We start from the raw sequence: 27,423 nt of genomic DNA, 5'->3' as shown, positions 1-27,423 counted from the left end.
GGCTGAGGTTGTGCAGGTATGTTGGGGAGCCAACTAGAGAAATGGCACAGTTGATATGAACTCTGGACATCTGCCTACCTTTTGTTGGTCAGGTTTGCAGCAAAGGGAATATTATTGAATCCCCAACCATTTTTGAATGCAAAAGTACCAGCAGTGGCCAAAAGCACATTGACGCTATGCCCGGCTCATGAGACAGCTCATGGTGTCCGACACCATCAGGTGGTCCAGAGACATTTATATGAAACATATCACAGGACACCATCAATACCACATTGAGTAATTGAGACCTCCGACCAGGGAAATAACCCACTTCCTTCCCTGACGAACCAAGGGATGCACTCCACCCATGTACTTATTCGCTACACCGATACTGACTTGGACTCCTTATACAGTTCATGGGTGGCGTACCTGAGCCCACTTATTCACTGACACTTTAAAAACTCTTGCACCCCAATCTGGGTCTATGCTGGTTATGTGATATGTATGTATCTCTTCATCCTTGCAACCAATAGCTGTAATCCCTCATAATTCAAGCCTGACCCCAGATGTACAGTACCTTCCCTCTTAACTTGTGTATATTTAATTTTAAACATTAACTTTAATAAAATTTTTTACTCTTGACCAGAAGTTTGTCACTTTTTCTTTTGGATGTGACCTTGACTGGAGTGACCAATGCTTTTGTCACTTCAAGACTCTATTACTGTAATATGGTTTACAGGAAGCTAAGTCTTGGGCAAATCACTTTCCCCATCTGAAAATGGGGATTAAGACATCTTTGTAAAACCCACTGAAATTTACAGATGAAAAAGGCTATGCAAGTGTGCAGCATTATTAATGATTATTATTATTACACTTTAAGACCATTCAGAAGGTGCAGCTCTTAATGGAAAGCCGTGCTGGTTAAAAGGTCTTTCTTTGTTTCAAGGCGCTCAAACTAGCACCGCCCCTGGTGTAGGCATTTTGGGGAGTGGGGGTAGATACCCTTATGTTCATGGAGAGATTCTCATCTGTGGAATATGCTTTCTGCATCAAACCGCAGATTTGTTCACCTTCAGCAGGCAGTGACATGCCTATTTGTTCTTCCAGGCTTTCCCCATGGGAAGGAATGAGTTGATAGGCGAGAGTAAGAAAGAGCTCAATTGTGGGGAGATTTCAGAGGGGCCAGTTTGTGGGACATTGGTCCTACTTATTGCTTTTACCACGAGCACCCTGAATGCTGGATCTGCTGCTTTTTTTTTTTTAATAAGTAGATATAATTCAAGGCTCGATTAGGCACAGCTCGGTATAAACTGCACATCCTGAGTGGTCCCCCTGGGAGGTACACCTCTACCTCGATATAACGCTGTCATCGGGAGCCAAAAAATCTTACCGCGTTATAGGTGAAACCGCGTTATATCGAACTTGCTTTGATCCACCGGAGTGCGCAGCCCTGCCCCCCAGAGTCCTGCTTTACTGCGTTATATCCAAATTTGTGTTATATTGGGTCATTTTATATCGGGGTAGAGGTGTACTGTGTCTCAGAGACACTCTTCTGAGGCACAATCCACTCCCTGATTCCTCTTTTCTCCAAGGAGGAGGCAAAGGTGTAGTAATTTGCTGCTGGTCTATACCAGCAGTCAATTACGGATACTCCCCAATGGTGGCTCAACTTTTCTGGCAGGCTTGTTAGGGGTCAAAGCCAAGGTTCTGCTCATTCCTGGCCGCTCCGTGCTCACCTGCTTCAGAGTGTGTGAGAATAACTGGGTGTGCAGTCCATGCGGACACCAGCATGCCCAGATCCAAGATCTGCATAGCTCAGGCAGGGGCAAAGGACACTCTTACTCCTTTCTAGTCCACTGCACGTGGATGTAGCTCAAGTCATAAGCTGGCCCTACATATACTATAAACTTTTTGTATACAGGATATTTTTACTATGTGTACTACATTGATGTCCATAAACTGGCATGCTGCAGTGAAGGATTGGTCTAAGTTTCCATAGCAAAGTCATTCTTCTGCTGTTTCTAATTTGTGCATTCCATATTGTGTTGGCTAGAAATTTGAAATGCAGGTTAGATGCAACTTTAAAAAAAATAAAGTTGGTTACTCAAGGCAATGCTGTAGACTAAGCCGAGAAGTGCTGTTTTGAAATGCATAAATAGAGGTATCCCACCAAGGAGGCAACAATTCCCCCTTTCTCAGCACTCAGATCACAGCAGGAGCAATGCAGTTAGTTCTGGGCATCATACTATTGGCTATATATCAGTAAATGAGGGAGATTCCAGAGAAGGGAACTACAGTGATTAAAGGTCTGGAAGGGACTACCTATAAGGAAAGATTAAAGGAATAAAATATCTCCATATATTTGAGGTAAAAAAGAAAGCCAAAGGGGACAGCATGACTGAGGTTTACAAGTACATAAAAGGGTACTATAAAAAGGAAGGAGAGGAACTGTTTTCATTAGTTTAAAAATGATAAGACAAGAAATAACAGATGCAAACTGAAGGAAAATAAGGTCAGGTTTAAGACCAGGGGCAATTCTGATCATAAGATCAAATAGACAGTGGAATATGCTGCAACATCACTTGAACTTTTCAAGTCACAGCTGAGAAGTATCTTTACAGACAAAATTTAGTGGTGTCAAAAAACGCAGTGATGCAAGATGACTTGGAAGCCCTAATGATTTTAAGCCAATTTACAGATGCTCTAAAAATGAGCTTATACAAATACTCTCTGGTTTCTGATGATCTCTTTCTTTGCACAGAAATAAATAAATAAATAAATAAATAAAAGGCTGAATTAAGAATTTCCCTTTAATATTATAATATTGTAGCTAATCTGAGAGTAGAAGCCCAGTTACTTGAGATACATAGGATTGTGGGGTGTAGAGAGCATGGAAGTGAGTGATCTGAATAATTACTACTGTGTATGTGTAGCAACTGGTTTTGAAGACTTAAATGAGGAGTGCGTACCATTATATTGTGAGTTACATGTCTCTGTTAGTATAGATAACATCTTTCACACCTAGTTATTTCAATGGCACCTTTCTATACTAAGGTTTACATAATATCAACCTACACGGGTTCATTGTAAGGTTTAGGCTTTTGATGGGGTTTCATATACTGTGGTTGCAAGGACAGAGTGAATTGCTTTCTCTCCTTTCTTTCTCCCTCCACATCTGGTACATTGGTGCTAGGGTGAATACTGGCAGCTCCTTCACTTAGCTGCCCATAGTAGAAAACGCTCCTCAGTGAATTTGCTTAGCATTTTCAATACTGTTTCACACGTGAGCATCATGGAAATTGATTGTGCTTTGTGATCTTCCTGGAGCTCAAGGAGAGTGTGGATAAGACACACAATGACAAGTGATTGCATCATAAGCCTCAGCTTTAGTTTTATTGACTGAGATATAAGGCTGCCATTCTGTCTCTAACCCACTTTGCTATTTCAATTACAATAGAAGACATAATGTAGTAGTTATGTACCCCTCTGACATCTCAGCAACACCCAGGATCTGCAGAGTGAGGTATGCACACAACATAAAAGTCTTAGCTCCAGTTACATTTCTCACAAAAATGAGTGTATGTATCACAGGACAGATTCTGCCACCTTTACTCACACTGACTATTCTAACCTTTAGTGTGATGGAATACACCCCTGTATTCACACTCTACCCACTACTGGAATACTCTTTGTACAAAGTATGCCTTGTGAGATATCATTTGAAACTCATAATTTGATGGTCAGCATTGTCCTGATAAAATATGTGTAGTAACATTGAATGTGAAGTTATAAGATCCCCCTCTCTCTGTCCCTGCCCACTGCATTTTCTACACCTGAGAAGACAAAAGGAAACAGCTGTTGGACTCTGTGGGGAGGGAGGTTCTGACTGAAGAGTTTGATCAGTAATTTTTCTGGAAGCATGTGGTGAGAAATTTGGCTTGAATCTAATATAGTTTGTTAAGTTAGGCACTAGTAAGCTATTTATCTTTATTTTTCTTGTATCAATTTCTGAGCCTCAATACTTATACTCACTTAAAATCTCTCTCTTTGTAGTTAATGAACTTGTTTTATTGTTTTATTTAATCCAGCGTGTTTAAGTTGAAGTTTCTGGGTAACTCTATTTAAAATAACAGGCTAGTGTATATTATTGAAAATGAGGTTGGAGGAAAATGAGGCTTAACTAGGGAAAGAACAAGTTAAAAATTACTTAGACAAATTAGATGTCTTCAAGTCACCATGGCCTGATGAAATACATCCTAGAATACTCAAGAAGCTGACTGAGGAGATATCTGAGCCATTAGCGATTATCTTTGAAAAGTCATGAAAGACAAGAGAGCTTCCAGAGGACTGGAAAAGGGCAAATATAGATCCAATCTACAAAAAGGGAAATAAGGACAATCCAGGGAATTGCAGACCAGTCAGCTTAACTTCAGTACCTGGAAAGATAAAGGAGCAAATAATTAAGCAACCAGTTTGTGACCACTTAGAAGATAATTAGGTGATAAGTAACCGTCAGCATGTATTTGTCAAAAACAAATCATGTCATACCAACCTAACAGTTTTCTTTGACAGGGTAACAAGCCTTGTGGAAGGGGGGAAGTGGTAGACATGGTATGTCTTGACTTTAGTAGGGCTTTTGATACTGTCTCACATGACTTTCTCATAAACAAACTAGGGAAATACAAGCAAGATGGAGCTACTATAAGGTGAGTACAAAACTAGTTGGAAAACCATTCCCAGAGAGTAGTTATCAGTGGTTCACAGTCAAGCTGGAAGGGCATATCAAATGGGTTTCCACAGGCATCAGTTCTGGGTCCGATTCTGTTCAATATCTTCATCAATGATTTAGATAATGCAATAGAGAGTACACTTACAAAGTTTACGGATGATACCAATGTGGGAGGTGTTGTAATTTCTTTGGAGGATAGGATTAAAATTCAAAATGATCTGGACAAAGTGGAGAAATGGTCTTAAGTAAACAGGATGAAATTCAATAAGGACAAATGCAAAGTACTCCACTTAGGAAGGAACAATCAGTTGCACACAGAAAGGGATCTGGGGGTCATAGTGGATCACAAGATAAATATGAGTCAACAGTGTAACGCTGTTGCAAAAAAAGCAAACATAATTCTGGGATGTATTTGCAGGAGTATTGTAAGCAAGACATAAGAAGTAATTCTTCTGCTGTACTCCGCGCTGATTAGGCCTCAGCTGGAGTATTGTGTTGAGTTCTGGGCGCCTCATTTCAGGAAAGATATGGACAAATTGGAGAAAGTCCAGAGAAGAGCAACAAAAATGATTAAAGGTCTAGAAAACATGACCTATCAGGGAAGGTTGAAAAAAATACTGGGTTTGTTTAGTCTGGAGAAGAGAAGACTGAGAAGGGACATGATAACAGTTTTCAAGTATATAAAAGGTTGTTACAAGGAGGAAGGAAAACAATTATTCTCCTTAACCTCTGAGGATAGAACAAGAAGCAATGGGCTTAAATTGCAGCACGAGAAGTTTAGGTTGGACATTGGGAAAAACTTCCTAACTGTCAGAGTGGTTAAGCACTGGAATAAATTGCCCAGAGAGGTTGTGGAATCGTCATCACTGGAGGTTTTTAAGAGCAAGTTAGACAAACATCTGTCTAGATAAGGGTCTAGATAATAGTTAGTCCTGCCATGAGTGCAGAGGACTGGACTAGATGACCTCTCAAGGTCCCTTCCAGTCCTATGATTCTATAAAGCCCATGACTTGGAGTGTGTTGGGGTCACCCTGCCATATAGCCAAGGCAGGCTGCAGTTAAAACAAAGACATCTGGTAGTGACCTGCATGCTGGTATCTGGTTGTGAGCAGTCCAGATTGGAGGCTACAACACAAGACATTTCAAGGCACCCCAGATTACTGGGTAGGGGTGACACAGCACACCCTCCACTGGTCTGGATTGTACTCTGGTATGTCACACTGACTCCACAAGTAGACAATATGGGACACTACTCACAGAGGCTATACTCAATACACCTACTTTTAATATACACATGGCAAGGAGATTTGCTGAACTACTGAGAAGGAGTTTTGAGAATGTCCATTTCTTATTCTTCTGTAGTGCATACCAGACCTCAGATAGTCAGGTGCAAAAAAGCTCCCAGACCCAGCAATTGAGTTGCATGTCATCCATGTACCACTGCCTTGGTGAACTTAACATTTATTCCTTCTAACATTCGTGGTGCACATCTAAAAATGACGCTCCACAGAGAAGGCATTTTTGCCTCCAAGCTGTTAAGGGACCATGCTCGGGATTTTTACCACAAGATCATTTGCCTGAATCAGAGATGGAGGAAGAAAGCCTAACTGAAATGCAAAGGCCTATTAACCACGATCATCACCACTAATGCATTTTCACAGCCACAGACGAAGCCGCAAGTTAATCTCATAAATTGTTTCTTTTCCACTTAACATTCCACCTGCAACTGATTGCTCAGTGTACCACTTAGATGTTCTAGGCTCTGATATATTGTTGCCAGTCTTATGATAGCTTTTCCCCCACTATGGAACAGCTTTGGTATATAATTTAGTTTATGGTAATGTATATGCAACAGGATTAAGAATAGACTTGAAGAAAAACATCGTTTCAAATAATCAAGATACAGACTTTAATGTTATTAATAATTGGAAAATATTTGGATTATAATGAATATTTTACATACATATGTAAGATGAATTCCAGTTAAATGCTGATTTGTTTAATCCAAGAAATGAACGTAATTTTAATATATCAATATTTCACCTTCCTCTGGAATTCATCTTGTAAGATTGTTTGCTGGCATGAGTGTGTACATGTTATATAGAGTGTAGAGAGGGATGAAGCTATTAAGTCATTTAGTCCATCTTCTTGGCAGTGTAAGAAAACATTATTGTGTTTTGTCTGGTTTAGCTGTTTTTTTGTTTTGTGTTGTTTGAAATATGGCTGTGGACTTTTGCTCTGTGTTCGTACAGCATCTAGCATAATGGGGTCCTGGTTCATGACTGGGGCTCCTAGGTGTGGCCACACAACAAGTAACAACAATACAAGGGATTTACAGGCAGGATTTGCCATATGTATTGTGATAGACTCAGGCCAGTTGGGAACAGCAGAGTAGCAGAAGGGAGATATACTGGCCACTGCATAAGTAGTTTTCTGTTCCCTGAGTGACCAGAGCAGGGGTGCTCCAGGCTAATGAGAACACCTGACTCCAATTAACCTGCTAAGAGTCAGGTGAGGCTGTTAAGCACCTGACTCTAATTAAGGCCCCTCTGATGCTATAAAAGGGCTCACTCCAGTCAGGCCAGAGGGAGCCAGGGGAGAGGAAGTGTGTGCGTGGGTGGAACTGGGAGCAAGAGGTGTGCAAGAAGCTGAGAGTGAGTAGGTAGGGGCGGCTCCAGGCACTAGCACGCCAAGCGCGTGCCTGGGGCGGCAAGCCATGGGGGGTGCTCTGCCGGTTGCTGCGAGGGCGGCAGGCAGGTTGCCTTTGGCGGCTTGCCTGCGGAGGGTCCGCTGGTCCCGCGGCTTCGTGCCGCCGAATCCGCAGGACCGGGGACTTCCCACAGGCAAGCCGCCGAAGGCAGCCTGCCTGCTGTGCTTGGGGCAGCAAAATACCTAGAGCCGCCCCTGTGAGTAGGCATACTGCTGGAGGACTGAGAGGTACAAGCGTTATCAGACATCAGGAGGAAGGTCCTGTGGTGAGGATACAGAAGGTGTTGGGAGTAGCCCAAGGAGTTCTAGCTGTACTAGGAGGCAATCTAGACAGCTGCAGTCCACAGGGCCCTGGGCTGGAACCCGGACCAGAGAGTGGGCCCGGGTTCCCCCCAAACCTCCCAACTCCTGATCAGACACAAGAGGAATTGACCTGGACTGTGGCTTCTACCAGAGGGGAATGTCTCTAGGCTGTTTCCTGACCCACAGGATGAATCTGTGAGGTGAGCAAATCCACCGATAAGTGCAGGACCCACCAAGGTAGAGGAGGAACTTTGTCACAGTATATGTATGCACACTGTGACAGGGTGCTGGGCAAAGGGTTGCAGATTCAGCCCTCTGACATGCCCGCTTCTCGTTAGGGGAACAAATTAGAGCAGGCTGGAGGTAACCTGGCCCTAATTGAAGAGGCGGAGACAGCTGCTACCTAACTAGCCTGGGGCTGCATAAAAGCCACAGGGGAAGGAAGTCAGGGGAGAGCAGGAGAAAAGGAAAAAGGCAGGGAATGGAAGCAGGGAGGCAGCTCTCCACTCCCTCCTGCCTGCAGATGGTGAAGGGTAATTTGTACATGGTGAAATGGTGGTGGGAACGAGCCTGAGAATAAAGTACACCAGTGGTTACTAAACACGGGGTCTCCAAGTGACTTTATCAACCCAACAGGGGCGGGAGCCAAGAGGCCCCTGCCACACCCTGCTATACACACTCACACTTTTATATACAAAATACTCCTAGTCTTTTAAGAGCTCATGTTGTTAATTATATTTCACTAGTGATTGTATATAATTGCATTTATTTGCTAGCTGTGCATTTATTTGTTTTTAGTGAATCTGAAGTCAGTGGGCCAGATCATCAGCTGGCATAATTCAGCATTGCTCCATTGATGTAAACGTTGATCAATTGGCAGCTATGCCAATTTACACTAGCTGTGAATCTGTATTTAAAAAGAACTCTTTATTGGGTCTTTTCACCCTTGGAAATTACAAGCATTGCAAGATACAAGGTACTTTACCAAAAATTCTAACACAATTGCCTCCACAGTAGCATGAGTGAATAGAGGGAGGTTTGCAAAGCAGTGTATATCCTGCATATCAAAACAATAAAGTATAATAACAGAAAAGATGCATATAAGGGCCTGATTCTGCATTCCTCATGCAACTGATTCTCCCACTGAATCAAATGTGTACCCAGGCAATGCAGAATACTGGCCTTTCGTGATGCTTTTTATGGCATGAAATCTTTTTCTAATCTTTATGTTTGTTAAAGTGCCTAATGATAGGAGCTTATTCTTTCCCCATATTATTTACATTTTTTATTTCTCATCATCTTCTCTTTTTCAAATGGTACTCAGTTCTCAATAGTATCCTTACAGTGTAACTCACTAGAACAGTTTTATTTGACACTTCATTAGCTATTATTCAATTATTTTTTGGGCTGACACATGCAAGCATCTGCAGTACTTTCTATGTCAGTGGGCTGTGGCTACATTAGGACTTTTTTTTTTATCAAGCAGTGATAGGAAATACTGGTCTCCATCAGCACAAAAAAGCTAGGGGAATTTTAAAGCTAGGTCTGGATATCCAGAACCATGACCCCAATGAGTAATTCATTCTGGAGATGGATTAATTTTTATTTAACCCTCCCCTCCCCAAATATCTATCTTTATAGCTATAGAGAGAAAGGTTTTTGAGCCTTAAGAATCAGGACAGAAGATGCTGCACAAGTTGTGGCAATTCCCTTTAGCTCTTCATGATCGAACACTCTCCCCCTTTCCAACTCCAACACCAATGCAAGAAAAAAAGACCCAATCCTCATCTGATGTAAATCAATACAGCTCCATTCACACCAGCCAAGGATTGGGGCCAGAGTTGCATTTCTGACATTGGCTGTTTATGAAGCCAAAATCTGACCTTCTGAAGACGCATTCAGTAGGGTATAGATGGCCCCCCAGCCATTTTAGATAAGAGCACAAAGAGTAGCAGAGATAACATTTTAAAATAATGGTACACTGTCTGGCTAAGTAAACTGTTAGTAGGATAGGAGAGAAGTTGTGAGATTCATGGTTCAAGCCCAGGTCAATAGAGAACAGCTATTTGGTAGTTTGTGTGAAACAGATGATGGTATCAATTCATTTTCCACTGGACAAGGTAGCCCCAAAATAGTCATTCCAGTGGGTAGCCTTAGCAGAACAGTCATAGACTGAACTGCTTTTTGACCTTCCAAGGTGGGGTTGAGGCATACTGGTAGGGCAAGAGCTTACATTGTTGCTGTCTATTCTAATAAATACAGGATTGTATCCTCCTAGACTGTCAATCAGGCACCTCAAAATACTAAATTGACTTCAAATATGCATAAATAAGGATACAATTTTGGCACAGAGGTCACAGAAATAGCAACTTTGAATAAAATCAGTGAAATCTTGGAAATGGCTGTGAAATCACAGTTGCTTAGGCCCCCAGGTTGAGTGGCATTGTGCCCTGGTGCACAGGGTTGCAGTGCCATTCAGGTTGGGCCATCTGCATAGATGGATATGGAGGGGAGGACCAGCCAAACCTGAGTTGCACTAAGACCCCGTGTGCTAGATTACAACATCCGGAGTTGGGAGCCAGCCTCAGCCCCATGAGACAGGAGCCACCACTGCAGGGTGAACTTGCTTTCCAGTGTCCCTCCTCCCTGCCCTGGCCTTATCTTTCAGCACCCCCACTATACTCCTGTGTATGCTGCTGTACCAAAAACTATATTATTTGGTGACCTTTCTGTGACTTTTTGTTTTTTTTTCCTGCACCCCTTCTATGAAATTTACTAAAAATTTCCATGCAAAAATCGTAGCTTTAAAAACAAATAATCACAAAAAAAGGATTATTTTGTTTTGATTGGAAACCATCAATATTTCTTCAGGAAGCTTGTTTTTTAAAACGTGTTTTTTCTTTATCTAGTTAGGTTGCTATAACAGCTTCAATCTACAATAGATCTCCCATGGAGGTCACAGCGAATCATAATAGACAACACTGGACACTTCCTCTCAAGTCTCCCACCCTCATCTGTCCACGATAAGATCTGTACATGAGAGAAAGATGAGATACACTCCTCAGTGAGAGAGATGTGAAAATTATCCCCAGTCATCTGAGGAAGCAGGATTCTGAGACACATGATGTGAGAATATAGTTAGTTAGACTGACATAATGCTGCCTTCTTATCCTTTCACGTAATTGCCATAGAAAATGAAGAAATCCAACAAGGATAACCAGTTTAGGTTTCCTAACTCAAGTGTACAATATTTTAAACAATCTTAACTATAAAATCTTAGTGAGCCTGATTATCTGATCCATTAACCCCAAGTGTAATTCCACAGTGATTTAGTAGAGATCTTATTTTTTTACACCAGTGCAAGTCAGAGGAAAATTGAGCTATTTGAGTTTAGTTGTGTTAAAATAAAAAATCTGCAACGTTTCAATTGATTAGTTATGTCAACTCTCAAATAGCTATTAAAAGTATAGAACATTTATAAGCACGAACAAATCTGTATAGGGTAGCAAGACACAGTGAATGGTACACCAACTATCTTAATATTAGCCACTCCATGAGGTACATTTATTTAAAAGGGAATTTACCGTATACTCCGGCAAATAGCTTAGCAAGTTTGGCTTGGGAGCATATCTGTTTACAGCCTTTCATTAGCAGATGTGGTGTATGATACCAGTGACACAATGGGTTATCTATAAATTGCCAAGTTTATTTTGAGCACAATGCTACACTGTAATCTGTTTTCCCCTTCAGTACTTATGCAGGATTATGAAGCTACACATTAAAAGTGCTTTAGCCCTGTTCTATGTTAGGCAATATTCAAGCCTTTCTTAGCTAATGTGTATTTTGTTTGCATGGTTTTAAAATGGGAATTATAAAACTGGGAGTGTCCAGAGGAAGAATGATCACCGCTAACTTGACCCTAAACATAACTGTGTCAAACAACTTTATCTACTCATGTGATTTAGCACTAAACAAAGCATTTCTCATGCAGTCCACTTAGGAATTCTATTTATTTACAGTGTATCAAAAGGGAAGTTTTTTCAATCTACCGGACAACAAGAATTACACCCATCACCTGAAAACTAAATCTAAAATACAGCAGATCTTTCCAACTTTTATCATTTTATTAAAGCTTAATGTGTATGCAGTAGTTATATAGTGCATGGACACCAACAGTTTATGGTGTTGCCTCCTAATCACTTCCCTCCCACCCCCTCATAAATCACTTCTTCGACCATGGTGCTGGAGAAAGCACTCTCTAGTAGGACAACATGCCGCTGCTTTAGAAAGCAAAAAATATTCTTCAGATGTTGCAAACTACTTCAGGCACAGGGTAAGTTTATCACTTGCACTCTGCCCTGAAAGAAACGTTGGGATGGTGTCTCATTTTCTTGGCCGAATGTTATTTTTGAAAAAGTGTACCAAACTTCACATTTTCTGTCATTATTTTTTGTCCTTCTCAGTACATGCAAAAGAATGCTACTGGGGGGAAAAAAAGACTAGAATAGCAACTCTTACAGACTGAACTGGTATATGTCTTATAATTTTACAGCCATATGCCATGTATTATGTCTTAAAGCCCATATGGAAAATTAGCATTGTTGAACTCTGTTCAGTATGCACATGTTATCACCAAATGATTAAACAATACCTCCAAAACACTGTATAATGGAACAAGGAGCATACCCCTCTCTTGACAGAACAATAGTATATGTTGACTTCAGCACAGAATTTGGCCCCGAATCTCTGATTTAGAACCAATGGGATTAGGACTTTGAAAGGGTAGCATGGGGTAGAAATCAGTACAGAATGTATTCCCTTGTTTAGTTTAAATATAACCTTTATAATGTTAACAGTAAACACCTGAGAATCACACCGTGCCAACTGGTTGAAACAGAAATCGATAGGAAGAAAGTGAAGTATTGTAAAATGGGAATTAAAAATAATAGATATGAAAATATTATTCTAGTATTCCTAACCCTCATTCTGGCCTCCTATCCTTGTTCAGTATGGTTTTGAGTAGAACAATAACTAGCCATATTAATAATCATACCAGGGTCATATTATACAACTCAGGTCCCTTTTACACCACAATGCTGTATTGTATAGTTATGGATATAATTCGTGGAAAGGGACAGCTAAGACCAGTGATAATACCAGGATGATGTAAAAGGAAACAAAATTTTCATGGTGTCAAATATATGAAAGATCGAATATGTTGTATTTTATTTTGGCAAATGATTCATTTGAAAAGCACCATAAATAACATTCTCAGCCTATATAGAACTACAACAGAAATTGACCTAAGTGGAACCTACTGAACTGATCAATGTGTCATTCAAGCCAAGTTATTTTGTCAAATTATATATTTTTCTTTAGCTTTGATATGAAACAAAAACTCTTTTTTATTCCATTAATATTTTTTGAAGGATTTAAAGATGTAATATATGGGCCTAGAGTGACCAGATGTCCCAATTTTATAGGGACAGTCCCGATTTTTTGGTCTTTTTCTTATATAGGCTCCTATTACTACTCACCCCCGTCCCGATTTTTCACATTTGCTCTCTGGTCACTCTATATGGGCTAGACCTTCAGCTAGTGTAAATCAGCATAGCCAATCGGCATAGCTCCATAGATTTTAATATACATTTATTGACAATTCCCATTTACACTAGTTGCACCTGTAGGATAACATTGCTTTTCTGAAGTAGCTAAAATGTCAAACAGCAAGTACAGCCTAATGGACTCAATCCTAGCCCTAAAGTCAGTGGCAAAATTCCCACTGACTTTGATGGAACCCAAATCCATAGTGTTATAATGAAAATTACCTTTAAATTTCTTCAGAGGAAACACTTAATTCATTTTTAAAAATCTTACAATATATTTAACAGTCTAGTGAAAGCCAATGTATATACACTAATGTATTTTCATATTACTTTAAAGCTCTTTCCCATCAAATAGTTCCCATGTTTATACAGTAGTAGAGATCTCCATGATAACACACCAACAAAAACTTTTGAATAGAAAGATAAAATAAACCTTTACCAAAGATACCAGTGGTTGCTCTGTTTTTCCTCATCAGGTACATGGCCCAGGATAGAGGAGATGACATGCCAAACTGTCCATGGTTCATGTTTAAGTTTAATATGATAACCAAGAAGTAGCCAGACTCTGCAAAAGACCAGGAAAAACTAAACAAGACCAGAGTGGAGCTCTCCCTTTTCACTTCACTCTTTTTCTGCCCTAGAGATCATTATTTAACACAAGCAAATTGAAAAATGACATGCAGTCATGTTTAATATGCTTTTTTTTCCTTTTCACTAACCAAACTCACAAGAGACTTTACTTTTTTTTTTTTGCCTCAGGCACTTATAGACTTGAAATTTTCATTTAGCTACTCATATGATTTCCCCCCCCCTTACCCAATTAGAGTGGAAATGGATGAAGATTTACAGTTTACAGGTTTGCTGCTGGAAATGAGGTTGAAACTGTTTGGTGGAATATTTTGTTGTTGTTTTTGCTGATAGATTTTCTTCAGGATATATCTATTACCAGTAGATAGAGAAATAATAATAACAATAATGATTTTAATATAGTATTTTCATACTCAAAGTACTTGAAAGTCATGAACACCATATAGTGGTACCATAATAGTACTTTTATTTACAAAGAGAAGATTATTTCAGGGACTATATTATGCAAGTTAGGGCCAAACCCTGCTCAGTCTATTCATGGGAATAATCCTATTGGAGTCACTGGGACAAGTACTTGTATGAGTCAGGAGAGAAGGATTTGGCCATTACTTCGTGCTGATAATTGTAAAACAGCACAAGAACAAAAGTTAGCCGGTACCCGTGCAGCTTGCAACTGTACTAACAGACAAAGTTATACAATTTACTACTCTAGAATGTAGAAGGATATTATCCTTCATAGGAGCATATGAATTAACATGATAGACTGAAAAAAAATATTACATCTGTTCTGTCACTATGAAATTCAGTGACTTCACAGAGGAGAGCATAAGTGCTCATGAAAATGTGTATTTGTGAATTTTTGAAAATGTTAAGCCAGATTCACCAGTACATTCTGCTTCTTTTGCAAGCCAGATTTAACACTGCTTTGTGTCACTGAAGTGGAGCAAGGAGGCAGAGCATACCAGTGAATCTGGCCTGTTGACTTCACAATGTGAATTTATATTGCACTGTATTTAGGGTAAATCATTTTTGGAATGACACAGACACTATTAGCACAATGAGTGTGTAGTTCAGGGTAGCAGTCATGAACTCAGCAGCTCATATGGTGGTTGACATTTGATTTTTGACTTTTTTTAAAGAAAGGGAATTTTGACTAGAAAGCTAAACATATTCCCTATTTGTCTTCACTTAATCGTTTGTGCCTCATTTCTCCATCTGTGAAATGGGGAGACAATTATACACTGTGGTGACAAGGAGGATATAAGTATCTAGATAAGCAATGATAAATTGCACCTGGAAAATGTCAGACAGGCTGAGAGGCCATTGCTTTAAGCGGACAGTAAAACAGAACTTCATCAAGAGCAGGTCCTTAGGACCAGATTCAAAACCACTGAAATCAAAGGGAGGCTTTTAATTGACTTCAGTGTGCTTTGGATCAGACCCTTAATGATAACCATACAGAAGCCCACCTTTGGACTGCACTGCTGACTAGGTGGCAGCCCACATTCTGCTATATAAACATTTCTACGGACTTCTTTTTTTTTTTTAGGAAGTGTATATGATCATTTTATCACATCAGGATTTTTTTAATAGCATGGAGAAAGTAACTGCTCGTGTACTGAATTTTGAGTTTCAAAATATTGGCTCAATCCTTGCCGTCATTCAGAATGTGGTGCCTTACTGAAGTCTATTGTATGGATTGAGGCAAGCATTAGGCCCTTAGATTTATTATGGATTGTCACTTACCAAAATTCATATTTAAAGTCGAAGCCACTGTTGAGTTTTTAATATATGATATAAAATAAAAAAGCTTCTTTGCAGCTGTAATTTGATGTAAAATTTCAGCTAACAGAGTTTATGACCAATGCCCTGATCCAACAAACACCTACATTTAAATTAAGTATAATTTTTTAAACTCCTGTTACATATCAGGAATAGCACCATAGCTACCACAAAAGATGCAACAAATTTTAAATTTATGGCTGGCTAAACCTGATATACAGATTTGTGTAGTAGCTGTTTGTCTTTTTATCTCATACTGACCAGAAAAACAAGAAGCATTATTATTTTTCTTCTTTATTTTAACAGTCTTTCTTAGGTAACAGGAAAGAGATCTTTACAAGTAGTGCACCTAATTTCCCCAGGAAAAAAAATGGAGAAGGGGAAAAAAAATGACACAAAATTCTACAGCACAAGCTTTACCATCCTAGTCACTGTTGCACAAGCTTGTGTTGTAACACTATTCAACTGTAACAGAAGGACTGGGAGGGACCTCAAGCAAATGTTTCATCAACTGCACAGCAAGATGTTTCCTGGGTTTTGCAGACAGTGGTTCAGTGAAGGTACAATAATCTCTGTTGCCGACCAGATAAAGCACCCCTGCCAGCCACTATCTTCAAATGCTAACAATATGGATAAGATTCTTTCTTTCCATGCCATTGGCTCTGAGCTTTCGCAATTTACAGATCTTTATTACTAGACTCCTTCATTCATGTTTATCAGACAGTTTTCATCTTCCTTTTCCTAATGCTTGTTACCTCTCTATCAGAGTTTGAGCATCTTGTGTACATTTACATGAAGATAAGAAATGCTGCGGCTGCATAATGGACACCTTTGTTGTCACCAGAATGCATAGACGTCTAGGGAAAATGGAGTTCAGATTGTTAATGGAGTTGGGGTTTTTGTTTGTTTTTTAAATTTGTCATTGTAATATAATGTTTTTGGTTGAGCCTGGTGATATAGTAAACTGAGTAGGATTTGAAAGACTTTTACTTCAATTTCATTTTATTTTGTGGTTTCTGCTATGTAGAGGAAGCTTCCAATTCTTGCAAGAGAAAATTTTCACCCCCCATTAAATGTGCTTTGGCAGTCTTATATATGAGAATGAGACCCCAATTGTATTCTTATTGCCTCAGACGTGCTCACAAGCCCATAGGCCCCATTCCAGATGTCGGCAACAGAAACGGCATGGGCAGAAGAGAGGTGATAGTGGCATTCTTAATTCCTATATATTCGCAGGGAAAATCTTTTTTATGCTAATTCTAGACCCAGTGCATATTTAAGGAACAAGTACAATAGGCTAAGACAGTCGTTTCAACATTTGGGACCTAAGTTTCAAAGGTGCTGTGTATCTGCAACTCTCATTGACTTCAGCTGGAGATGTGAGTGCTCAGCACTTCTGAAAATCTGGCCTTTGATAATGTTTTCACTGAAGATGGTATCACAATAAGCAAGGGCACAGCATGCAGTTTACAGCTAATCCACAATGGTTTTCACAAATTGTTTCCTAAAGCAAAAATATACATGCCAGCTTAAAATAAGAGGGAGTAATAGAGAACAAGACTGTCCTATCTTGTGGTGCTCCATTTGTATGTGTATGAAAAGCAAGTACAAAACAGTGAAGGATTCAGGTTTCCAATCTGATGGTGACATTAGCAATATATCTTCAAAGTTTTGATCTTAAAAATCAGTCAGTTAACAAAAACTGGTACTTTCCAAAGTCACACAGTATTTTAAGCGTCATCTTAGACGTCTGTTCTCAAAGTTCAGAGTCACCCTAAATCTATTTATTTACTTGTAATGTTGATGTTGAATCAAAAATGTTATTGGGTTCTATATAGGAGTAACTGGATGAAATTCTATGCCCTGTGTCATCTAGGAGGTCCGAGTGAGGCCTTAATTGTCTCTTCCAGCCTTAAAATCTATCTTAAAAAAAATTCCAAAAAGATTATCCAAGATGGTATTGAGAGCCTTAATTTCTGGTAAAGAGTATTTTTAGGTTTCTCTGAATTGAGCTAAGTGAATTACATATTTTAAAATATAATTCCAACAAAAAGAGAGGCAGGTAAGAATAAAACAGGCTATACTACATGTCCTGTTTTCAATGTACAGCACCATCTTTAACTGGCTTTGAACCACTGAATCCTTTTTGCAGAGTGTTCAGCAACTCTCCATTGAAGCAGGTTATTTTTCTATATGCTAGATGTCTCACGCATTCTCTGTTGATTCTGACAGGATTGGTAAAGTGCGGTCGAGGGTGGGATTCCCTAACAAATACGTAGAGCTACTGTGTAAAATCCTAAAGACAATGAATTTTTTGTTGAGATGTTTGCACAGGCTTCTACTGTGCAGAAACTGGGCATACTCTTCTAAAAGGCCACACCTTGAGAGACAGTTTGAAGTTGCAGATGTTTCATTTTATTTATTTTTTGGGATCTTACCGAATATTTAAAAGTTATCAAAAGCTGATATTTTGGCAGGATCTTTTTTCACATTAGTGCCTCCTTTAAAAATGGTCTAAGTTGTAAACTTGTTACTTTCAGAAAAATACCAGTATTTCAAATCTGCTGTAACACATTTATTGTGTTTCCTGTGAAGAACAACAGTCTGGAACGATCTGCCTGAACAGTCCAAAATACTGAAGTTTAAGTATGAAATAGCATCATGTAAGCTATATCATGAAAGGCAGCTTCATGTGCAGAATCTACATATCATTTTATTTTTTTTTTTACTTCCCATTCTTGCCTTCATGGCTTCTGCTGACCATTACTGCAGATTTGCCCAGAAGCAGGAAAATATTGCTTCAAGTGCACACATCGACCAGGAGGGGGAGCTCCTTAATGACCAGCCAGGCCAGCAATCCCCAAATCAGCTAGCTGTATCCACTGCCAAGTGACAACTTACTGTTCGTCGCAGAGCATCTGGCCAACCTCTACATCTCTTCTTTGATGTATGCAGAGACAGAGCTCTAGATTGACAAGTCGTTTCCCTCTATCCTCAGCTAACAACTATTACCAGGAGAGCTGCTGTGCAGTAATATACAAGTGGTAAGTACACATGTGTAAACACACACACACACACACACACACACACACACACACTTTTCTCAAGCCAAGCTTAAATTCAGTACACAAGATTTTCTGCTTATACTAAACAAACTTAACAAACTGAGGTACCAAAAGACTGAGATAGGATTAAAGTCTCTGCTGGCACAACTTCAATGATTTTACTGGAGCGATGCCAGCAGAGAACTTGGCCCATAGACTCAGAATTGTCACCTGAACTGATTTAAAATAAAGGTAGCACTGATGTGCCTATGGAAACCTCAACATGGTCAAATGTGGAGGCTGCAGCTTTATTACCATCTAATATCAAACCAGGGCAAATCACCCAGCAGGCTTGTTCCTGGATGGATTTCAACTGGCACCAATGGCTCCAGGCACCCTCAAACTGAGGGGGAATATGAAGGCTATGCCCCCTCTACACCCTTCAGTCAGGCAAGAGATCCTGACTGGAAGCCAGAGTCCCAACCTTCTCCATGCCAGAGGCAGAAGAGATGAGATAAGAGAAGCCACAAGCTGCACCAGACATAGAGGCCAGACCACTATTGCCCAAGCAGGCCACTGGGTTTTAGAGTCCTTCACTGGTCCCTTTCAAACCCACCAACTGCACTGGAAATCACCGAAGCTAGGACAATTGTAATTTAACCCCTCAAAACCAGAGCTCCTGGACGTAGAGTGCAAGGTGAAAAAACTCACACAGCAGCTCACCAGTTTTGCCCTATGGGAAAAATCCCTTCCAGACACCAAAACTGGGAACCAGCCTAACCTCCAGCATTGTACAGATTTAGCAACCTTTGGAAAGGTGGAAAGGGTGGGGCTGAAACAGACAGCTTCCCCACGCAGGAAAAACACTGTACACTCTCTCATCCCCCCCCCCCGACACCAGATGGGAGCCAATCATTTGGTCCCACATCATCCCTACTGCCCTATGGCTGCAAGGGTACATGGGACAAGCCCCAGAGCCTGGACTGGGGTGCAGTATGTAACCCCCCTTGTTATGTCACACAAGGAAGGAGGAGGTGGGAAGAACTGTCTCCATATGCCTGAGGTGATGAAATGGAGGGGGCATATGGGCCATGTGCCTCAGTTGTTCCATCTGAGATCCTGCCCCAACAGTATTTTCACAGGCCCCAACTCCACTAAAGCTCCCTCCTGGCTAATAGGCCGAGTATTTTAAAACAGAGCATACTAGTTATTTTAGAACCTTAGCCTGCTTGTTTCCTCAAACTGAAATTTTAAGGAGCGGCCACATCACATGGAGCAGCCTGATGGATTTTGGATAGAAAATATCTTGTAATCAGAGAGGGATGACAGGTGTGCCATCTGCCTCTAAACAACACCCCTCCATGGCTTGCTGTGAGGGCTGAACAGAGAGAGTTACAGTCAAAATTTTATTAGATAACCAATTTAAAAAAACCCCAAAACCAAAACTACACAGCAGGTCAACAAGGGAGAGAACAAGTCATGGGATATGGGAGCAAAGGTAGAAACTGCCATATTCCAGTGAAACGTCTTGAAATGTGATTTACACTTATAAGGCTTTATTCTGGCTTTTACGTTAAGGGCCTTTTACGTTACATTGGAGAAAGGGGAGGCTGTTCCATCTCAGCACCAGTCTCTAGAGGCATTCTGGCTGGCTCAGCCTGTATTCCTCTGGGAGTCCATGCCAGAGAGTGAGTTGAAAGGGGGAATGCATGCTCCCTTCTTTGCTGGTCCTACTTCACTGACAGGTGTGGAGAATGCTACTGCTGTTCTCCCCAATCCCACATGCTATGGAGCATCTAGTTCTTATTAAAGGGGATCCGGCCAGGTTGTGAGATTGCAGAGGAATTCAGACTACCCAGAGTGTAACTGCCTTTAGGTGCTTTACACGGCAAGACCTTGTTCTGTGAAAAAGCTTTCCCACAACAATCAAAACCAACATCCCATCCCTCTCAATCCTAATCCCTCTCCCCCACACAACCCCCCCCCAGCAACCTACCAAAATAGGGTCCCCTACAGCCAGGGAAGGGAGAAGAACAGAAGGCTTCTTGAAGTCCACTAGGGACCTCACCATGCATCCCTAGTTTATCTACAAGTACCTATGACAGGAGGAGCACAAGAACCCCTTGTGAAGTTCTGTTTGGGGATGAAGGACTGGTTGTGCCCTCCTCACATAGCCTGGATCTCCAAAGACTCACAGAATAGTCTTCATGGTTATTCTTAGTGGGAGACTCTCTCATTGCTATCCAAACTTTCTAATTCCTTTAACAGCTGCCTTTGCCTGGCAATCCAGCATTTTCACAATTTTGTACCTTCCACCACTCTTTCTGCCCCTGTAGCCTATTCAATAATGTTGATTAGGCTTCAGGGCAGAAGCAGCATTTTGCACTTTCTTCTAGGGCAGGATTTCAGTTGGGGAGAAAGCTCAATCTTGCTTTCTTTAATAATTCAAATGGCAGTATTGTGTGGATACTCTTAACTGCTACTTAAAAGTAATTAATTGATTTTCTGACATATCAGTTAACAATGTATTGCACTGACATGAAGTTGTGATTTTGCTGTTGATTGGGCTAGATGACTAGATGCATCATACTCAGTTCAGGAGTTTAGCTTAGAAGTCTCTAAAAATATTCAGCTATAAAAGGAAAGGCATTTTACAAGTAGTGTTGTCTAAAACTTGAACCCATATGCAACTTTAACTGCTCTCAAATTAAAGTATTGCATTGTTATTGCAGTGGACTGATAGTATTTAAATTTAGAACATCAAGTAGGTATGAAAACACACACACTGAATTTAAACAAGAATGATATCTACCGATGTGTTTTCTGTATCACACACACACACCTGAAAGAAGTCACTGAAGTTTCTCTATTGTTTATGATAAGCCTAGTACTCCATTTGAAACTCCTGAATGCTGAGGATATATATAGATGACTCTGAAGCACCAGCAGAAAGAAGGAAGACAAAGAGATAAATCCTGGGGTCAGGAGATGGGCTATATAGACTTTCATCTCTATTGCAGGTCATCACTTCCAATCAACTCCAAGTTAGCAGTGACTAGAACCTGTGCTTGTCTCTATAAATATGTGCAGCAGTCACAGGGTTAAATAAATTGTATGAACCAAGGCCAACCTTTTCGAACCTGGTATATAAAATTAGGCACCTATACGAAAAGAGAGATGATTTTCTGCACCTTTAGCGCCCCTTGACTTCGATGGGATTTTTTTCACTAACTGAAAATCAGGCCCCTGTTACTTAGCTACCTAATCCTGGATTCAGAAGTTTACTTTAAGATATTTAGGTTTGAAAATTTTGACCTGAATACACAGTGGGGAAGATCCTATCAGAAATATTTTCACTTGTTAGGGATGATGTTACATTAGGAACATAAGAACACCCATACTGGGTCAGACCAAAGATACATCTAGCCCAATATCCTGTCTTCTGACAGTGGCCAATGCCAGATGCCCCAGAGGGAATGAACAGAACAGGTAATCATCAAGTGATCCATCCCCATCACCCATTTCCAGCTTCTGGCAAACAGAAGCTAAGGACATCATCCTTGCCCATCCTGCTAATAGCTATTGATGGACCTATCCTCCATGAACGTATCTAGTTCTTTTTACCCATTTGTGGCTCTGCTTTGCTCCATCATGTGTAAATCATACAATCAAATGCCTAACTTTTAAAAATACTTCTGATAATACTTCACACTACTTAGTATAGATTTGCCATGATCTTCAAAGGGATACCTATTCTCCATATCTTGCACCTGCTTACACAACAGCAACGGAACACAACTTAAAGGAACAACTCAAATTTGCCTCCAAATTTAGACTTTTAGAAGCACAAGCTATTACTATATTTCTTTTCCATGTTTATTTCAAGAAAACCCTCTATTTTTGGATTTACTTGATGCTGCCACAGAATTTCCAGTTTGCCACAGGTTTTGCACTGCAATGCTACAAAGCCTGGGGCCTTGTGGTAGAATGTAGATCCATTCGGTCACATAGTCCCTGGGTCTTGAGCCTATACAAGAAAAGTGCTTGACAGAACTTGAGTTGTTAATACATGCTTCAGGTTAAAATTTTCTCCTACAGTTTTAGTAAGTCATTCTTGTTAAGAAGATGCCAACAGCTTCTTGCATTCCATCATATACCCAGCCACATTGGCCACTGAACCAGGAAGCCTTCAGCCACTAATAAACTAAATTCTCCAAGACCGTCATCCCTGTGAAAATATGCGGATATGTGAACTTCACTGTGCATGCAATGCATAGAACAGAGCTTAACATAGTGAAATATGAAATAGCTTAACATTCAGAATTATTTATTATCAGTCTTTTCCAATGTTTTCTTTTGGCAGCTAAAAAGCTTTGAATTACCAGACATTGTATCCTGACTTACTTAAACTTCAGAAGAATGGTAACAGGAGAACCAAGGCAGATTCAGTAATGCATATTCTGTGAGGTGTTTAGGTTAAGAATAGATGAGTTCTGAAAAAGAAGAGAGGCCATAAATAATTAACGTCCCTCTCTGTAGATGGGAGAAAAGTATCAAGATTTTGCTGAAGTCATTGATTGATTTTCTGACACAACAACTGAAAAGATGTGAAAGCAGCCACTTGGAGTGCAGTGTCAGATATGCAATCCATTGTTAAATGGAATTCTGCATTTTAGTTACTAACACAGCTTGTGTTCCAACTGATGACACTATTATAGAGTACACATTAAACCTAACAGAAATGAAAGAGTGAGGAAAATATAGGCCAAATTGACAACTAGATGTCTGAATTAAAAAACAAACAAAAACAAAACCCTAACAACCCAAAACAGAAAAGAGAAGTGTTGCTTTATAAACAAGGTACTGTTACATTGATGGAGAAACTGTATTCACTTCTATTTACAAGCAGTTTATTGCCTTGAATATCTGATTTCATATATCACTGTCATTAATAAGAGATAGAACACTGAACTAATTAATTGGTCACTGATGAGAGCATTCTTTCACTTCTTCCTTTTTCAGTACAAATTCAGATACGAAAAGATCTCTGTTATATGCAAACAGGTGAAAAAAATTCCCGTGGAGTCAAACCTTATCATGTATATCCTACAGCACACTGTGCCTTTTTTATATTATTCATGTCAATCTGAATTAGAGGTCAAATGAACAGAGCTTAGGCACATCTGAGCTAACAGCAGTATTGAAGAGAAACATGGACCTCTTAAGACTACAATTTATTGTTCATTATGAAGTCTTCCTTATTCCACTTTTCTTCACAGTCCTAGAATTTAGAAACTGTATATTACTAATGTATATGTAGGAAGGCATAACTCTGTGTGCTAAACATACATTTCCCCAAACCCAACATTTCATATGGTGTAAAGGGAAGGTTTTGTTTTGTTGGTTGCCTTAACCAATCACTGGTGAACTGACAGCAAAATTAAACTTACTAGTACATTTGATCTTTGGTATCTGGTCTGGTGTTTATATAGCTATTTCGAAGCAATCAGATGGTGCATGATGATAAGCCTACTTTACAAAATTTGGAGGAGGATGTAGGATCAAAAGGAAAAGGAGAAAAAGAAATGAATGGGTTGTGTACACAGATTTATACTGGTTAGTAGACTCCAAAATGAACAAGATGAAGCTATTATATAAAACATCAAAACCCTACTGAACTATATCAAGTTTAACATGTTTGAATTATTCCTGTTGAATCCCTGGAAAAGTTAGCATGAGTCTTATGATAGTCTTTCTTTTCTTGATATAATATCGACTATTAGTTATTACTTGTTAACCAGTGCCAAATGGTTAGTACTATGCATGACACAAAATTAAGCCAGTCTCTGTCCTGAAGACTTTACAATCTAGCAGATTCTTCTATAGTACAGGGAAATAGTTAATTGAAAGTGTTGTGTGGGCTCCTCCCTTCCCACTCACAATCACACAATATCCTTGTGGTACCTACACAATTACACACATGAAAAGGTAACATTAGGAAAACATTTAGGGCTTGATTCTTAATTACACAAAGGCCTCTTTGCTCTGCTCTAGGAACATAATGTAGCTTATAATCCATATTAAGGCCCTTTTACATTGTCAGAGTGGTGTAAAAGGGCCTTAGATAAATGAAAATCTGACCCTTAATGTACTTTAATATGATTGAGCAGCGTCAAAACCAGAAAAACCAGCACTTAATGAGCAGCCACCTTTCTGCAGACCAAGAACAAGAGTTCTATGACCACCAGTGGTCCACAAAGCACAGCTTTGGAATCTTTGCAACAGGGAAAGAAATGGCACGCACTGGAAAGCCTAGAGGAAGAAATAATTTATAGTGTTGGGGTATTTTAAAATGTTCGTTCACTTCTCCTGGGCAATCCGAAGAAGAGAGTCTTTAGATGGGACATGAATGCCGAGAAGGTGGGACACAGTGAAGTAGGAGATGGAAAAAGGTATGAAGATGGAAAGAAGAAAAGACAAACAGGGCACTGACGGCTGTTCTTGATCGCTGACAAAATGAACAGGCTGGGAGAAAGCATTAGTGGCCGTGTGGACAATAAGCTCAACCAATGAAATCCTGGACCTATCGGCAAAACTCCCATTGACTTTAATAGGGCCAGATTTCACCCAAGATATTTAAATGTAACACAGTGGACAATGGGAAGCCAATGAAGGAACTGAAAAAGGTGGAGATTACACAATCTGGTAATATATTATTAAAATAACAGTCACATCACATCACAGTATATGAGAAGAAAATACTCAGAAATTCTTCTGTCTTTTTGCCATATCCTGTAATTTATCTATATCCCAAAGTCCTCTTGACCTCAGTCAGAACTCTGTAATGGCTGCTGAGTATTAGCATTTGTAGTCCTGCTCTTGCTCAGGTGACTAGGGCAAGGAAATGAGTTTATTTGTCTTTCCAGGACTTCCAAGTGCTATGGGGATTCCTGGTTTTTCCTCCTTTCAGAAGGGAGGCTAGTAGAAAATACCACATGAACAGAATTTCTGGTGGTATTCCAGCATTCAGGTAGTAGCTGACTAACAACAGGAAATGCACACACAAAACATTGGGAAAAAAAGGTAAATAGTAAACGTTAAACTTATTTGAAAGTTTGATTCTCATTTAATTGGGCCAGTTCACCAACTCTACATAAAAGACAGGTGCAAAGTAATTAGCTACTATCACATTATTTTAACTTTCAGCATCAGCACTATAAGTAAAGGGAAACAGATAAGAGACTTGCCAGTTAAATCTCATACTGGCTCTGTAGGATCTGTGTATAATTATTTTACAATACTACAAAGTATTGCGTGGGGGGAGGGGGCAATCATATGAACCCTCAAGCAAATAGTTCAGCTGGTCTATTTGTGTAAGAAAGGATTTGCTGGACTGGACCCTGGGGCAGTTGCTGAATGGCATGCTTATCTAGAACACAGAGAGCCAATCATTTTTGAACAATTATGACAATAGATAAAAGCGAGACAGACTCTGATTTAAATGCCTGATAATAAAAGCTTACACTGAGAGATGGTCAATAAAAGCTTAGTAACAATAATAAAAATTTAGTCTCGACTCTACAAGAAAATGCATTAGATGTGAACACTGCATGATATCGTGATACTGAGGAAAAGATGGGTGATCCATACAGAAGTCTAATCTGTTTCCAGTGCTACCAGGAACACAAAACCACTCTCTGTTTATCAGGTACCAGTGAGATTGTCTGAAAATAAGTGAGTTTGGTGGTTTCTGTTCATTTCTCAATGGTTTGTATTCTACCACATATCTGGCTCATTTCCAATGGAGCCTAACTGCTGGGGAAAAAAATCATTTACCAATTAGCATGGAGATAAAAATATTTCCTTCTCCAATTGGGTGGTCTCTTTTATAGCTGAAATGAAATTAGATCCAGGACATGGCAGGTATGTCTTAGGTTAAAGCTCATAATACTGAATATAAAATTCAGTTTTGCCTGAGACAACTATTACAGAATTCTAGGAGACACTGAGTTTGGAACTTTGCACACATATGATTTGTGAAATACAAAGTGAGAAGTATTATGATACAGAATAAAACTTGGCAGGTTGATTTGTGTTGCAACAGCATTTCTGCAAGTCTTGCTACTTTAATATGACATGAATTATGTAGCTATAGACTAAATATACATTACATATGAGTCAAATATATAGGAAAATCCAACTGCTGTAAAAAAACAACCTTCAAATCATAACTTTAACATCAGTAACCATGGGGCAGATTATTATACCTTTATTGGCGCTGAATAGTAAGGGTATTCCATTAATTTCAATTGAACTTCTTTTCAAGTAAGTATGGTAAGAATATTGCAATCCATCCCAATGACGGTTACTTTTCACTAATGCAAATATGTCTTTTCATGGCCTCAGATTCAGTCTCGGAATTTTGCCCTCAGTTTTGTGCATGCTGCACAAACATAACCAATCAGAACAAAGAAAAGTTAGACAAGTTATATATGCTATATATAAGTTATAAGCATGTGTTACCAGGCTTTGCTCCAAAACGATCTTCTGGAAATACTGCTGGTGGGCCCCCTCCCTCCTAGGACAGCAGACATTCGTATGGGAAACCACTGGTTGCCCTAAGTCGCTCCCACCAGGAGCGATTCTTGTATAAAAACTACTGGTGGCCTACATACCCCTCCAT

General features: G+C 39.7%; 1 protein-coding gene across 3 annotated transcripts in view; it reads right to left on the bottom strand.

Moving 5' to 3' along the window:
- The window catches only part of RUNX1 (RUNX family transcription factor 1), a 229,720-nt gene that overhangs the window by 94,851 nt on the left and 107,446 nt on the right, over positions 1-27,423 (bottom strand). Inside the window, exon 1 of one of the 3 annotated variants that reach the window (XM_039482710.1) lies at positions 13,766-13,859. The exons of the other annotated variants lie outside the window; for them this stretch is intronic. Within the exon in view, the coding sequence (XP_039338644.1) occupies positions 13,766-13,853 (88 nt within the window). The 5' untranslated portion in view covers positions 13,854-13,859. Of the gene's footprint in view, positions 1-13,765; positions 13,860-27,423 lie in introns of those variants that run through there. 3 annotated transcript variants of the gene reach the window in all.

The sequence above is a fragment of the Mauremys reevesii genome, linkage group 1 (assembly GCF_016161935.1).
Source record: "Mauremys reevesii isolate NIE-2019 linkage group 1, ASM1616193v1, whole genome shotgun sequence".
In the NCBI taxonomy this organism is placed as follows: domain Eukaryota; kingdom Metazoa; phylum Chordata; order Testudines; family Geoemydidae; genus Mauremys; species Mauremys reevesii.
The sequence above is the reverse complement of the archived record's forward strand: the minus strand, read 5'-3'. Positions and strand labels throughout refer to the sequence as shown.